The sequence below is a fragment of the Aspergillus versicolor genome, assembly GCF_001890125.1.
Source record: "Aspergillus versicolor CBS 583.65 unplaced genomic scaffold ASPVEscaffold_4, whole genome shotgun sequence".
NCBI classification, from domain to species: domain Eukaryota; kingdom Fungi; phylum Ascomycota; class Eurotiomycetes; order Eurotiales; family Aspergillaceae; genus Aspergillus; species Aspergillus versicolor.
In genome coordinates, this window is record NW_024467527.1 from 2,524,035 (window position 1) to 2,538,015 (window position 13,981).

Here is a 13,981-nt window from a genome sequence, read left to right on the forward strand (position 1 = left end):
TTCGCCGACCTCGCTAATCGAGGCTTCTGGTTTGGCATGACCTCGTTCCGCATCTCTCGCTGGACCACGTACCAACTTACCGCGCAGGCCATATCATTGGGCATAACTAGGGCAATTCCAGTTCGTGACAGCAGGGATACTGTCATAGAGGCTCGTAGGCGCTATCTCCCTCTTCCGAACTAGACAGAGGGGATATCACACGGAGGCCTGTCAACGGTTCGGCGCTGGCGTGCCACCAGAGCAGATGAACAACAACAAAAGCGTCAACGTTAAAGAAGATGAGATAAGGCCCCGGCAGGTCTCGACGGGTCTGGATGAGGTACTGACGTTCTCTAAATTCTAGCATCCACATGCCTACATGGTTATATATTTCCCTTGCGGCCCATTCTTGTACTGCAGCAACGAGCTTCAGATTAAGACTAGATACGACCACAAGTATGACAGAGCAAAGGTCTGCAGGTATTCTCCACCCGTGTCACAGTGCTTCTAGTCACTCTCTAAATATCCCGCGAGAAGACGGCAGATCTGTCGATATTGAAGCGGGCCATGATACATATTCCTCAGACTTCGAGGAAACCAGCCACCCGACACCTCCTGACGGAGTTGATGAATGGGCTCGCTGCTGCGAGCTTCCAGAGTCTCAGTGCCCACCTCCAAGTGTATGCCAATCGGATGGCTGCGTTGATAACGATGGGCTGGGTGACTCTGTCAGGCAGGAGACCAGCATTGAGCGCCAGAACCTTCGCGAACCCAAGATACCCCCGTTAGCATACATTCGCAACAAGATCAAGGTTGGAAAAGATATTTGCCCCCAGACTGTCGAGTCCCAAGTCGCTGCGTTCCGAGCCTGGACAAAGCCGCACCGAACGAATGAGTATATAAATCCTGGAGAATATCGTGGATTCTGGAAATGGATTGCGCGCTGTCTGACCTTTTACATCCCTTCTTGGTTTCTCAAGAAGGCCCTGAAGATGAACGATCTCCGTCGCCGTCTTGCCTTCCGACAGAAAGTATTCGTCTGCATACTCGTTGCGGTCATCTACATGGTGCTGTGCTATTTCCTCATCATCCAGCCCGTGGCCAGCTGCGTCGTCAAGGTACACATCGGTATGTTTACTGCCCACGGCCAATTCTGTAATATTGTGCGCCATGTAATATACATATATGTCGGTATGGGTGCTATGTTTATGCTGCTGGTGGCGCTCTGCGCTGCCCGCATTCGCTATAAAGGCCGTTCTTTCGAAGAGCGTGACGACTTGGTTATTATGCATGTACCCTGCTATAATGAGAACGAATACGTACTCCGAAAAACAATCGACTCTTGTGTCTCGTCGACGTATGCGAAAAAGCGGAAGCTTCTTTTTATTGTGGCGGACGGGACAGTGACAACCCCTGAGCACAAGGCGACTTACAAGATTTTGTTGGAGGATATCTTCGACCACAAAGCAGAGCTAGCAGCCGAAATTGAGACCAGATCCAGGCCGTATCCATCATTCAGCGAGGACGGAACGTCGGAAAACTTCGCTGCCTGCTTCACAGGCTTCTTCCGAGAAGTGCCCTACGTGATTGTCGTCAAGATTGGACGAGACGATGAACAGGGGCAGCCAAAGCCTGGTAACAGAGGGAAGCGCGATTCGCAACTGCTTGTGTACAACTTCCTGCACTTTGCCAACTACCGTGCAGGCTGGAGCCCACTGTTCGAGAACATGGAGTACCAAATCCGCGAGAATCTGGACATGGATGCTCGGGATGCCATGTACATGCTCGTCGCCGACTCCGACACAGAAATTCAACCGACGGGCATTTCGTATCTCGTCCACCAGCTCGCCAAAGATCCAACACTCGTCGGTGTGTGCGGCTACACCGGAGTGAACAACCCGGTAGACAGCTTTGTCGCCTGCAGCCAAGTGTTCGAGTACTGGCTGACGCACGCTGTGCTGAAGGCATTAGAGAGTGTCTGCTCGAATGTCCTCGTGCTTAGCGGTTGCTTCACTATCTACCGACTGAAATGGCCAAACAACCAGCCCGCTATCTTGCTCGCGACGCTGCTCAAGGATTATGCGGGAAGCCATGAGAAGACCCTACACGAGCACAACCTGCTATCGATTGGCGAAGATCGCTATTTATCAACGCTGGCAATCCGGTACTTTGGCTCTGACTGTCGACTGCGATATTTTGCTGCCGCCCAATGTACCACGACTGTGCCTCACACCGTCTCTATGCTCATTGATCAGCGCCGGCGATGGACGAACTCCCTGATCCACTGCCATTTTTCTCACCTTAACGTTCTCCCTTTCGAAGCATCAGTCTGGATTCAATGTATGTTGATCTTTGTCATCGGCTGCGAACTCTTCATGGTGTTTGTCCTGCCTCTGGCACTGCCCGCGGGCGTCGTGCTCGCCGTAATCGCACTATTGCTAACTCCGTATACATGGGCCATACTGCTTGGGTTTTGCCTCGTACCCGTGGTGCTATGTATTTGCTGCAATGACTGGCGATATATTCCGTTTTACATCCCGTTCTTCCCCATGATCGCAGTCTTTAGTATCTGGATACCGCTGTACTCAATGTGGAAGCAAGACAACATCAAATGGGGCAAGACGCGTGATCAAAACCCATAGAAGGAGCTCATGTATTTAATCTAGACTTGTTCGTTTATCTGGAAGTAACACTCATTGGCCAAAGACGTTAATAGTATGATGTAGGAAATTCGTCATCACTGATACGAACCCTTAACGCAAAGCGGCCTATAAATAACTGGACGCACAGCTCATAGGCAGAGCCCAGCTGCTTGGTAGCACTGTGCAAAGAATGGATTCAGATCTATACCCACACCGAGGATTCATGCTGGACACGGGCAGGAGATTCTTTCCAGTCCAGACCATAATTGATCTGCTGACCGTGCTCAATCAATACAACTTTAATATCTTTCATTGGCACATATACGATGCAGAGAGCTTCCCCTTGCTCTGGCGGAATCGAGGCCTGACAAATGCCAGTATTCAGAAAAGCCACACCCGCGAATATTACACTCCCTTGGATATCCAAAATGTGATAATGCATGCTCGGCGATTGCGCATCCACGTATACCCGGAGACCAATATGCCTGGCCATAGTGACATATGGTATGTTCTGAAAGTGTTTACCCTGCGCCTGCGCACTGAACTGCTGATCGAACCGGCCACCTAGGGGTGTATGGAAGCAGGACTTGGTAGTAGGGAAACCAAACCTAGAACACCCGAACGCCCAGCTCGACATTACCAAGGATGCGACATACGATCATATAGGTAGTTTAATTGGAACAGTTGATAGATACTTCGGGTCCTCCCTCCATCACTTTGGGGGAGATGAAGTGGCCTATATTTGGCAGACGGATGATGATAACGAACTTGTTGAGATGTTTCTTGGGTGGCTCAAGTCTCTTTGCCCCAGCAAGATGTCGATCATATGGGATGACCCCGTTACGGATAAGGGAAAATGTTTAAACATCTCCAAGGACTGGGTTGTTCAAACATGGCACGATGGTGTCACGGAAGAAGTGCTGGACAGGGGCCACCGTGTCATCGTGTCTGAAGCGGACTCATTTTACATTGGAAATTCCGACTACACGAAAGTGTCTTCATTTGAATTCCCGGCACATAGAAATGTTTTGGGGTTTGAAATCGTCTGGTTTACTTCAAAACGAGACAACCCAACAGATATCTATCAAAGCTGGCTCATGGAACCTATTAAGGCTGCGTCAAGAATTAGAAAGCCAAGTCAAGGTGGGTAAGTCTATTTGTGTGGTAATATTCCGTCAATTAGCCCTGTTTCTGGCCATCTTCTGCTGCGTCGTCTTTGTCTTGAGTGGCATTGCCCGCTTCGTTGTTGATTGCTTCTGCAAGTACCGGTGGGAAATCTGGTCTGGCTGGGTGTTTCTTGTTGTGGGCAGCAGAATCTTTGCTCTCTGGGGCCGCGGTTCCTCACACGCAGCGACCGCCAGCTTCCAGGTGATGGGCGGGTTGGTTGCGTTCAGACTATTTGGGGCGTTGACTGGTCTCGCAGTGGTGCAATTACATTCAGCAGTGTCCTTACTCGCGAGATACACGGCGTCTAATTGCCCTCGCCCTTGCAGGTGTTGAACAAGCCTGCCAAAGTTGTCGGTTTTATTCCGTATCTGCGCACTGTGGATGTTGACTCTGCAATCGCGAAATGCCGGAAGTGTCGAGTCAATCATCGAATACGACCGCCTTGTGCTTGCAGCTGGGAGCTCTGTCGCAAAGTCCCAGAGCGTCCCCGGTCTGCAATAGTATGCCTTTGATATCGATTCGCTGGGTGCGGCCTCTAAGCTAGAATCACACCTTGACGGGCTTCCCTCATTTCCTCCAAGCCTCGGTCGCGACGCCGTGGTGGTTTGCGGTGCAGGCTTCACAGGCATCGAGCTGGCAGCCGCACTGCCTGGGCGACTTGGCCACATCGACAGGATACAACTTGCAGAGTCAACCACTCAGCATTGCCCCTCGCTGATATTTTAAAAATACCTACCGAACATGGCTTTGAGAAGAGTGTAAGGACAACAGGACTATGGACCAGAGTTGCAATATGGATATACTATAGAATCTTTTCATGTATCTATAATATATAGCCACAAAGCCCTGTCAGGGTGTTGTATACTGGGTGCCCGCAGGGCCAATTGGGCATCCTCCCTCGATTCACATTGCGCAGAGCACTTCCAGGGTCACATAGGACACTAGTAGAGCCAATAAAAATACGATAATGCTAAGAAGTGCGGGGTAGAAGTGTCACAGATAATTTGATCTTCCCCAGATCCATGCTGCCCAGAGCACTGCCGGGGGCCATTTTCTAGTACCCAGCGTACGGCTCGGGCCGTTTCTTCGGTCATATTGAGGATATGGCTGATGGATAGGCCCAGCTGAAACATAAGAACGGGGCGTATGTCTGACGAGGGCTATAACAGCCTCCTCGAACCCATGTTGCCCAGAGCACTGCCCGGGGCCTTTTTCTTGTGATGCTCGAGATTATTTGTCAACAAGAAAGCTCATCGCCACGTTCTGATGACATGGCAGCTATGCAACCGGTGCGAAACCGAGATGGAAAGACTGACAGTCGAGACCTGGGGATTTGGGAGACTTGATTGACGTTCCAAAAGATAAAAGGCGGAGGCATTCCCAATAATTCAGTATCAAATTTACCAAACCATCTACACACTTTTCTTGCCACTAAACTTATACCTACAACTATTGTCTGCTTTGCTATTTTCCACCTCAACCATGCATTTCCAACAGATTAGCCTTGCTAGTCTTGTCATTGCACTTGCAGCAGCATCCCCCGCCCAGCCGAATCCTAAAGTGCTGCACGCTCGTGAAGAAAGCAAAGGCATCTATATCAACCCTAAGCACCCGAAGATGAGCCTTGACCAGCAATGTATGTGGAAGTGGGAAGCTGGGTTCGGCTATTGGAATGTCGTCATCAACGATGCCAGCGATTTCACGGACGAAACCTGCGGTTCTGGCTTTCTCGACAATATCAACGGCAGAGGTTGCGCACCAACAGGTTGGGGTTGCCACTACGCCAACGATGACAAGACGATGAACGCCGGGTTCAAGACATCACTTTTTTGCAGTGGTGAGGACATCAGCAGCGCTATCAATGCCGCCTTTGGAGGAAAGGAAGTGAAGTGTGGCGACTATGATTTACACGTTGTGTGTGATAACGATGATGACTGTAGAATGATTGGATAGACACGCGATAAGTAACTCTGAGGATAAGGTTACTTTGCACTACTATACAGAAGGATTGCTGTTGGACTATACCTTCAGTTCTTGACCTTTTATTGGCTGCCTAAATGTGTTCGGTATAGGCTCCGGTTGTAGGAAAGGGAGAGGTGCTCTGTTTGATATATATAGACCGTCAAGCCGGAATCTTATCTATACTCCAGAATGAACATACTTGGCGAAGGAGTTTTATTTACTTAACCCTAAGCAGGCTGACTTGGGTGGCATAGTCAACACACCGCAGAAGCGCACCGTCTCATCGGAGATGGACTTGCTGCGATAAAAGACCTCCAGCTGGATCGCAAGGCTGCCCACGAGAAGGGCATAATGTTTGAGTGGCTTACGCCTGTCGAATACCATCATCATTATATTCTACCTGATTCATAAACATGAGTTCCCACTGCAAAGACTTATCGAGTGCTAGACTGCTTTGAGCACAGTTTGTAAACTCAGGGCTCATGACTTGCGTTCACCTCACATTTCCGTACTCATCAAGTCTACATCTGTTACCCGGTTTTAAATGAATATAAATATAGTTCCCGCTTCTGTAGTCGGACGTGATTTCCCTATATCTCCCGCTCACTCGCAGAAGAGTCTTCCGCTTGCCCAATCGTAAAGTCATTCCACGTCTGCAAGAAATCATCCATCTCAAAATCCTCTTGATTACCCGAGTCCTACTGCCTCAATGCGGCCGCGAAATTCGGATATGCGCTGCTATAATGTCGCCTATCTTCAGGCCGCCACAAGCGCCTTTCAAACCTTTTGAAGACACGCGTAATCTGCGGAGATAGCGACGCGTTCGCCTGGATTGTCATGACCTGTACTTGCCGAAACATTCCCTTCAGAATCAGAGAGCGAGAGCTCAGCGGGAGAGCGGCCGTGGCGAGGATGAGGAAGGCATCGTGGCTGGGCTTCTGGGCTAAGTCGTCGATGAGCATGAACAGGGCTACACAGATGAAGTGATGGTCGCTGTATACGTGACGGTCAGCGCCCCAGTGAGCTTTCAGAGTGGCAACTAGCCTGCTGACGGCGTGGGCGGCGGAGATGCATCTATGGCGTGCGGTGGCCCTGGAGAGCATTCGCGGGGGGTCCGCTGGGTCTGGAGTTTTGAGAAATGCAAACACCGTCATTATGATCGTGTGGTATTGCATGCTGGTTAGATTAGTAAAGAGAAGACCCTGGGGAATAAGAGAGCGCGGCAGAATCGCGGTTCTTACTGGAGACTCAACACCTCGGGAAGCGAGTCCTTATTAGGTCGGAGACAATCTGGTAAGTCTTTAGCCCAGCGCTGGAGACGCTCGTAAGACTTGTTGATTGTCTGTTCCATGTCGGCCACCGGTGGCCGGCCCTCATCGCCGAAGAGCCCCTGGCAAATCTCCCAGCTAATTTCTCCCAGCCCTCGTCTCTGGTTGGTGACACAGTTGGTGTGCAGATTGGGAACCGGGTCGAGTAACCTCGGATATGGGAACCAGGTGTCCTCGTGCTGATGCTCTGGAAGTCGATCACACTTCGGGACTTCCATTTCTGGGGGTTTCTGCATGGCCAGACAGCTGAACCTGCTTCTTGTTACTTACTGTCTGGCTTTAAAGCACGGAATTATACATACAGTGATGCGCCAAAGAAGCCCGACTCTAAACGATCCAACATTTCTGAGGTGACTCCTGGAGTCAGGGCGCCCTTTCGATGCGAAGACCGGAGAAGTGGAATCGCTTTGGACGCTCGGACAACATACAACCATCCTAGGCGGTCTTTACCCATGATCGAAGTACTGGGCACAGTTAACATGCGCTGAAGTTACAATATTACGCCGCTCACCTTGAATATAGGAGTGCAATTGCTTGTACAGTAGTCAGACTCAGCTCCCCCTCCTCGGCGTCCAGAAGCTCTTTGGCCTGTCTCCAGAAGTGCTCCCCTTTTGTGGTAACGTCACCAGGAACAGCGAATGCCTCTGGGTAATCCGAGTAAGACTGGATAGGGCCGGTTAGCGGCCGCCACACATAGGGCAAAAAGGGAAACATGCACAAGCATCAGCGAGGACGGCATTGACAAGCAGCGGGGAACAGAACGTCGAGTCCGTGCTGCCAGATTGTAGATCACGTAGAAAAAGCTCTCGATTGATATAGTTGAAGAAGGGGGCATGCCAGGTGAAAAAGAGGGACAGGAGGTGCGAGACAAACTGATCATCATTCGTGACAGTGGTCCACACATCAGCGCGTCCCGAGAAAGGAGGAATATCACACAGCCTGGCGATGTCCAAGGCTCGGCTGGCCGACGTCGTGGCAGGCAGCTGGGCCTGGGTGAGCTCGTTGTACGCTTCCAACAGCTCCGGCGTTTGTTCTAGCTGGCGGCTGAGATGGCGGTCCATGTACACTTTAATCTCAGCCAGCGAGGGTTTTTGAACAGCGATGTAGTCCAGAAGCGCCTCGACATCCGGGTGGCGATGGCGCAAGGTTCGTAGAAGACGGATGAAGAGGGCCTGATCTTCCTCAAGCTCCTGCATCTCCCGCCTTAAGGGGATCTTCTTGCGCTGGTCGCTCTCCCGGTCAACCACGCACTCGATATTCTTTTGCAGGCAGGTGGTGCACGGATGCCCACTGCACTAGATCCTACATTATTAGTGTTCAGTACAATGCGGCAGGGCGGTTACTTTTGTCCTCAGCGCCCGACACGAGACACACGCGTGAGTGATTTTTCTTTTCCTGGTCGGAGGGGGCACATTGGACGGCGGCCCACGGCCTAAGAGAGGGCCAGAGGCCGGCGTAGAGGGCGGACGGTGTGATCCACGAGGCATCGCGCTGGACACGAGGGCTGAAAGCGACCGTAAAATATGGCAGATGCCTTGTTGATGCTCCCCTCGATCATTAAGAAGACCCCGCCTCAAGGGCTTAGCAAAACAACCACGTCACACGCGCACCACTGAGCAGCGATTGGTTGGAAAGGATGTCCGGGTTAGGGCTATACTAGTCCCTACTGAGTCATCATTCGGGAGACTAAATCCGCCTCGTCCTGGGACCGCACTGCGCTGGACACCAAGTGGACATGTCATCGCGTCCCCTGCGGCCCATCCAGCCCGCGCCCTCGGGAACTTCCAGGCAACCACCAAGCACCGCGCGGCCTCGGGGGACAAAGGCGTCAATCGCTTGTGTTGAATGCCGCAAGAACAAATCCAAGGCACTTGCCACTGCTCCTTGTTCGTGTTCAGCCACTGATCAGATAATAGTGCGTCGGGGGAGTGCCATGCGACCCCTGCCGTCGGGCGAATGCAGAGTGCGTGGTCGACGCGGCCAGCGACGGTCGCAAGAAAGGAGCCCTCGACCGCAGAGTGAATGTGCTGAGGCGAGATCGTACACTATTACATGGATTGGTGCGGACTCTGGCTGATAACGATAATGAATCCAGTAGCATCTTGAATGTCATTCAGAGCAACGCCTCACTCGATGAAATCCGAGATTTCCTGGAGCAGCACCTACCAGCGGAGAGCCAGCCTGGAGAAGGGGTGAGCATCCTCCTTCTTGGGGGACGTACGAGTTTGAACCTGGGCTAATGGTAGCAGACTCACAATAGTCCCCTGTATCGCGTACCCGCACGGCCGTGGACGTTGCTTACGGATGATAGTGACTATGTTTCTCATCTGATATCTTTGTACTTCACGTGGAACCATCCCGTGCACAAGTGGATCGAGCGCGATCTGTTCCTCAGAGACATGGAGGCTGGCAGTCTAGAGTGCTCTTTTTGCTCTCCGTTCCTTGTCAATGCAATGCTGGCAGTTGCATGTGTATGTACCGGGTATTCTCCACGAATGCTGTGGGCTGACTGTCCTAGTCTTACCTGGACCCGCCAGCAGGGAGTCTGCCACAAGCCAATATCACCCCTGATGCATCGACATTTGTTGCCGAGGCAAGGAGATTGTTGGACCAGGACCATGGTAGGCTTTCTCTCACAAACTTCCAGGGTCGATGTGAACTATACATCAGGTACTTGAACTGATACCCCTCGGGCTTCCTTTTCTGACTGTGGCCACAGCCTATGGGCGATGTGCAAGCATATGGCCGGCTGGCAATATCTTGTTGAAATTGCGAGCTGCTCGGCCCAGCTGCTCGCTCAGCGAAATGCAGCCAAAGCAAAGGGCGATGGAAAATCCCAGGAGCTAGTAACGGCCATCGAGACGGCCGTTAATGGTGTGTCAAGCCTACTTCCGTAAGTGCATCTAGTGGGGAAATCGGCTCTATCTAACAGCACAAGTGTCGCGTTGCCAACCATGCATCAGTCATTGATTCTACCTGAACCGGCGCACAGGCCTAGTTGTGACACCCATGGTGGCGCAGACCTTTGGCATCCGTATCCGATGATGGCGGAATCGATACCGGGGCATGCCGACTGTGTGGCACTTGAGCTGGTCGAGTTGCAACTCATACTTTGGGATATTTCAAAAGCGATTTCCGCCGAATATGCCTGGTTCACCCATGAATTAGCCAATGAATACTATGAGCGCTTGCAAAAGTGGGCAGGGAACCTTCCAGGGTGTGTTTCGGAGGTGACTCCAAACGACGAGTACTCGTTAGGAATTCTTGATGCACGGTGAGTTGACAAACCTTCGCTTTCTGTCATTACTGATCCCTTGCACCAGTCTGCGCTATTCCAGCGCCATCATAAGTTTATGCAACGCAGCTGAGAATATCAGCCAAATGAATGGGCTGTTTGCGTTTAACTCCACAACCCAAAGGCTTTCATGTGCGCGAACAACCTGTTCCCTGCTGCAAAGTTTCGCGTCACGGTGGTCCGAAAAGTATATGCCAATCACGTTTGTACGGTACGCAGACCTCGCATTATCTGCGTTACTCGCCGACCTAGAAAATGTTGAAAGTAGTAACATGTTTGCTGCAACCTTCATGATTTTCCATACGCTCGTGGCGCGAGTACCCATAGCAGCGCAGATGCTGCAGCGCGTCCGGGAACAGGCAAAAAAGGCTCACATAGCCCTCCCACAGGCCACTATCTATCCCAATCAGCGATCGACGGCTGAACACTAAAAACTGCCCAGAAATTCGCATAGCCCGTCGACTTGAGATACTCATGGCTAACAAACGTCGTGTCAATGCTCTCGACTTCGAAGGCGGCATGGTGCGGCGATCCTGCGTGCTGTGGGCCAGTGGGCCGGATGAGGAAGAAGGAGTGGTGTTCAGGATACATCTTGCCCAGGTCGACGTGGAGAAAGATCATGTTGGGCTGGTTGTCATCGCCAAGGAACACGTCTGAGGGTTTGAAGTTGAACTTTGTGCAATAAAACTCTGTGGACTCCTCCATCTTCTTCACCACATACCCGCAATGTCCTATCTTGTGGACTGGCACCGCACCCTTGGTGAGTCCTACACGATCACGTCAGTCATGGCGGGCGCGGAGGTGGGTGAGTAAGGTTGAAGGGGTTACCGTGTACTGGCAGGAGGGAGCGAAGCTGACCAATCTAATCTAGAGAGACAGAAGAAAAGAGTGGTAGACATGGACGGCACGCACCCAACACCATGGGAGCACGCACCCGGCAGTGACCAATCAGGGGCGATCCGTCAAGGACTAGGGACCAGACTACATCAGGGGCTGGCTGGCTTGGTATTTGCTATTAAGCCTTATAAAAATTGAGGACTGTTAATTTTATAAGTTATATTTATACAAATTTCTGATTCTTCAATAAAATATAGAGGTTGTTGTTGTTTTATACTTGAACCACGTGGGACAGTGAGCAACTTAACATGATTATATATTCTAATGTCAACATGTTTCCAAGTGTAATATTAAAGCATTCTAAAATCAGTCTATGTTCAGATATTTTGGCTTAAATGGTATACATATAAATTAAATACTTCTATTAATATTACATCACACGTCAAGCCTATTTGTGTGGTGAGTTGCAAGTGGGAACAGTAATACACTCAGTTGAGCGCGGCCCTTTCCAAATTCGGCTTTCTCCGCGTACAGTAAAGCCAGAATGATGGTGAGGTATACAAAATTGCTAGTTCGTGCGATTAAGGCTTTGCGCATACAAGGTCGCGATTGCTTAAAATTGCAATACTTTCTCCATTGAGACAGACATCTCCAGCTCCATCCACTCGCACAAGATGCAATTCGCATTAGAAGCGTTCGCCTTCGCTGCTGGGGCCACCTGCTACGTGGGATACTTCAACCGCGGTGAGCACCACTTGCATGGTATAATATACATCCAAATACACGCCATCGCATTTGCAGTCCTCGCTGCCCTGCAATATCGACTAGGCCTCACCTTGGAGGCTGCTTTGAAGCAGTCATGCTTGTATGATGGCATGTTTCTCTTGGGCCTATATGCGAGTCTTTTCTTCTACCGTGCTTTTCGACACCCACTCAACATCTTTCCTGGACCATGGATCGCACGAATCAGCAGCTTCTACATGACGTTTTCCATTCGGCGAATGCAGATGTATAATACTTTACACGAGCTGCACCGAAAGTATGGCTACTTTGTGCGTATTGGCACCCAAGAGCTGTCAATTACACACCCCAAGGCAGTCCAACAAATATTCGGAGCCGATTCGGTGTGCCAAAAGGGCCCCTGGTACGACCTCACTCGGCCACAAGACTCGGTTCTTCTTCGCCGGACCTTTAAGGGGCACGCCGAGCTGCGTTCAGTCTGGAGTCAAGCATTCTCTACAAAGGCTGTCAGGAGCTATGAGACACGGATCCATCCATATAGGGCCAGACTCATACATGAACTCGATGCTCACGCCGGACAGCCAGTGAATGTGAACCACTGGCTGGGATTATATTCATGGGATGTTTTGAGTGATTTGTCGTTTGGTCATCCATTCGGCATGCTAGATACCAAGGAGCACCACTGGGCAATGGACATCCTCGACAATGGAATGAGCGTTATCGGTATTCATCTGCCGATGTGGTTTTTCCACATCCTGCGTGCACTCCCTGGTGGCAATAAGGACTTGAAGGTTATGCTGAAGTACTGCACCGAAGAAATGCGTACGAGATGGGAGGTTTGTTCTTATTTTAGGGTTATGATCAGGAGGTCCGCTCACAATCTCTACACAGAATGAGCCGAAGATACCAGACGTGATGAGTGCCCTCTTTGCCCCATACCGCAGGAAGGAGAAAGTATTCGACGAGCAAGCAATAAACCTCCTGGCTGGAGAATCACACCTACTGATCAACGCCGGAAGGTACGGTGGTCCTGGGAAGATATTGATCAGGCACAGAGTAATTCACTGATTCCCCGCTTAGTGATACCACCAGAATCACCATGTCTTGCATCCTGTGGATTCTTGCTCAACGACCCGAGCTCGCAGACAGGCTGCGCGACGAGTTGAAGCCATATGTTCCGCAGTCTCCGGATGAACTCGTGATGGACGATCAAATCAGAAGCCTTGACTTGCTAAATGGGGTTGTTCAAGAGGCACTTCGCATGTGGCCACCAAGTCCCAGCCACCCAACGCGGTTGTCTCCCCCCGAGGGCACCATCATCGCTGGTCGTTTTATCCCCGGCGGAACACAACTGATAGCCCCCCAGTACGTTATTGGACGAGGTAAGTAGATCCTACTGTGCCGTATATGATTGATCATACCCCCATTAACGTAGGATCAGACGAGACCATCTTCCCGCGAGCGAATGAGTTTATTCCGGAACGATGGTATAGTCTTCCAGAGTTGATCAAGGACAGGAATGCAATAGCACCATTCTCATTGGGTCCCATGAATTGCGCTGGAAAGCATCTAGCATTAACCAACATCCGCGTCACTATCGCGAGGCTGGTCATGCATTACAATCTGAGATTTGCCCCTAGTCGGACCGACCCGGTGGCTGGTTTCGAGAAAGGCATGTATGAGCATTTTGCAATGCAGGCTGGCCCACTATACCTTTGCCTGGAGAAGCGGAACAAATGAACCATTGGGTCGTGGCTTTGGGTGACTTGATCCGAGGGGGGCTGAAGTGTTCGGGAGTTGAATTTGCTGGTTCATGCCTCTATCCGATGTATATAGGATCAAACTTGGCTTTTTTTGCGATATATATTCAATAAATGACAAGATTTGGGCATAGCCAGGAGAAAGAGAACCATCACTATGTGCAGGATGTCCGCAACTACTAGAAGCTAGAGGGAAGTGTGCGGGTGTCGGTTCAGTCTATTGCCTATCTTCGGGCTTTTCTAGGTATAGTGGGTGGAAAGCTAAATACA

General features: G+C 50.8%; 6 protein-coding genes across 6 annotated transcripts; 5 read left to right on the forward strand and 1 right to left on the reverse strand.

The window, feature by feature from the left end:
* Nucleotides 1–437: 437 nt before the first annotated feature.
* On the forward strand, nt 438–2,621 carry ASPVEDRAFT_83511 (uncharacterized protein; the record flags this gene model as incomplete). The annotated part of the gene is made up of 1 exon (XM_040817409.1): nt 438–2,621. The coding sequence occupies one exon, from the start codon at nt 438–440 to the stop codon at nt 2,619–2,621; it is 2,184 nt and encodes a 727-aa protein (XP_040667754.1).
* A 481-nt stretch (nt 2,622–3,102) lies between these two features.
* On the forward strand, nt 3,103–3,772 carry ASPVEDRAFT_83512 (uncharacterized protein; the record flags this gene model as incomplete). Its single annotated transcript, XM_040817410.1, has 2 exons — nt 3,103–3,125; nt 3,190–3,772. 2 exons carry the CDS (start codon nt 3,103–3,105, stop codon nt 3,770–3,772), a joined length of 606 nt encoding a protein of 201 aa, XP_040667755.1.
* A 1,433-nt stretch (nt 3,773–5,205) lies between these two features.
* Nucleotides 5,206–5,748, forward strand: ASPVEDRAFT_41520 (uncharacterized protein). The gene has a single exon (XM_040812367.1). It carries the CDS (start codon nt 5,271–5,273, stop codon nt 5,739–5,741), a length of 471 nt encoding a protein of 156 aa, XP_040667756.1. The 5' UTR covers nt 5,206–5,270; the 3' UTR covers nt 5,742–5,748.
* A 303-nt stretch (nt 5,749–6,051) lies between these two features.
* ASPVEDRAFT_41521 (Zn(II)2Cys6 transcription factor) lies at nt 6,052–8,619 on the reverse strand. Its single transcript, XM_040812368.1, has 6 exons — nt 8,422–8,619; nt 7,795–8,373; nt 7,590–7,741; nt 7,381–7,542; nt 6,992–7,330; nt 6,052–6,926 (listed from the first exon to the last, which is right to left on the reverse strand). The coding sequence occupies exons 1-6, from the start codon at nt 8,563–8,565 to the stop codon at nt 6,449–6,451; spliced, it is 1,854 nt and encodes a 617-aa protein (XP_040667757.1). The 5' UTR covers nt 8,566–8,619; the 3' UTR covers nt 6,052–6,448.
* A 194-nt stretch (nt 8,620–8,813) lies between these two features.
* ASPVEDRAFT_52791 (Zn(II)2Cys6 transcription factor) lies at nt 8,814–10,804 on the forward strand (the record flags this gene model as incomplete). The annotated part of the gene is made up of 7 exons (XM_040814700.1): nt 8,814–8,957; nt 8,995–9,270; nt 9,325–9,549; nt 9,597–9,748; nt 9,798–9,971; nt 10,017–10,295; nt 10,402–10,804. 7 exons carry the CDS (start codon nt 8,814–8,816, stop codon nt 10,802–10,804), a joined length of 1,653 nt encoding a protein of 550 aa, XP_040667758.1.
* Nucleotides 10,805–11,884: 1,080 nt separating this feature from the next.
* Nucleotides 11,885–13,745, forward strand: ASPVEDRAFT_62193 (cytochrome P450; the record flags this gene model as incomplete). The annotated part of the gene is made up of 4 exons (XM_040815603.1): nt 11,885–12,787; nt 12,843–12,970; nt 13,032–13,333; nt 13,387–13,745. 4 exons carry the CDS (start codon nt 11,885–11,887, stop codon nt 13,689–13,691), a joined length of 1,638 nt encoding a protein of 545 aa, XP_040667759.1. The 3' UTR covers nt 13,692–13,745.
* Nucleotides 13,746–13,981: the final 236 nt, after the last annotated feature.

Coding starts and splice junctions, on each gene's coding strand:
- ASPVEDRAFT_41520 (XM_040812367.1), top strand. CDS start 5,271: ATGCATTTCCAACAGATTAGCCTTGCTAGTCTTGTCATTGCACTTGCA.
- ASPVEDRAFT_41521 (XM_040812368.1), bottom strand. CDS start 8,565: ATGCCTCGTGGATCACACCGTCCGCCCTCTACGCCGGCCTCTGGCCCT. Junction 7,543..7,589: donor ATTGCACTCCTATATTCAAG/GTGAGCGGCGTA, acceptor AACTGTGCCCAG/TACTTCGATCATGGGTAAAG. Junction 6,927..6,991: donor CCCGAGGTGTTGAGTCTCCA/GTAAGAACCGCG, acceptor TAATCTAACCAG/CATGCAATACCACACGATCA.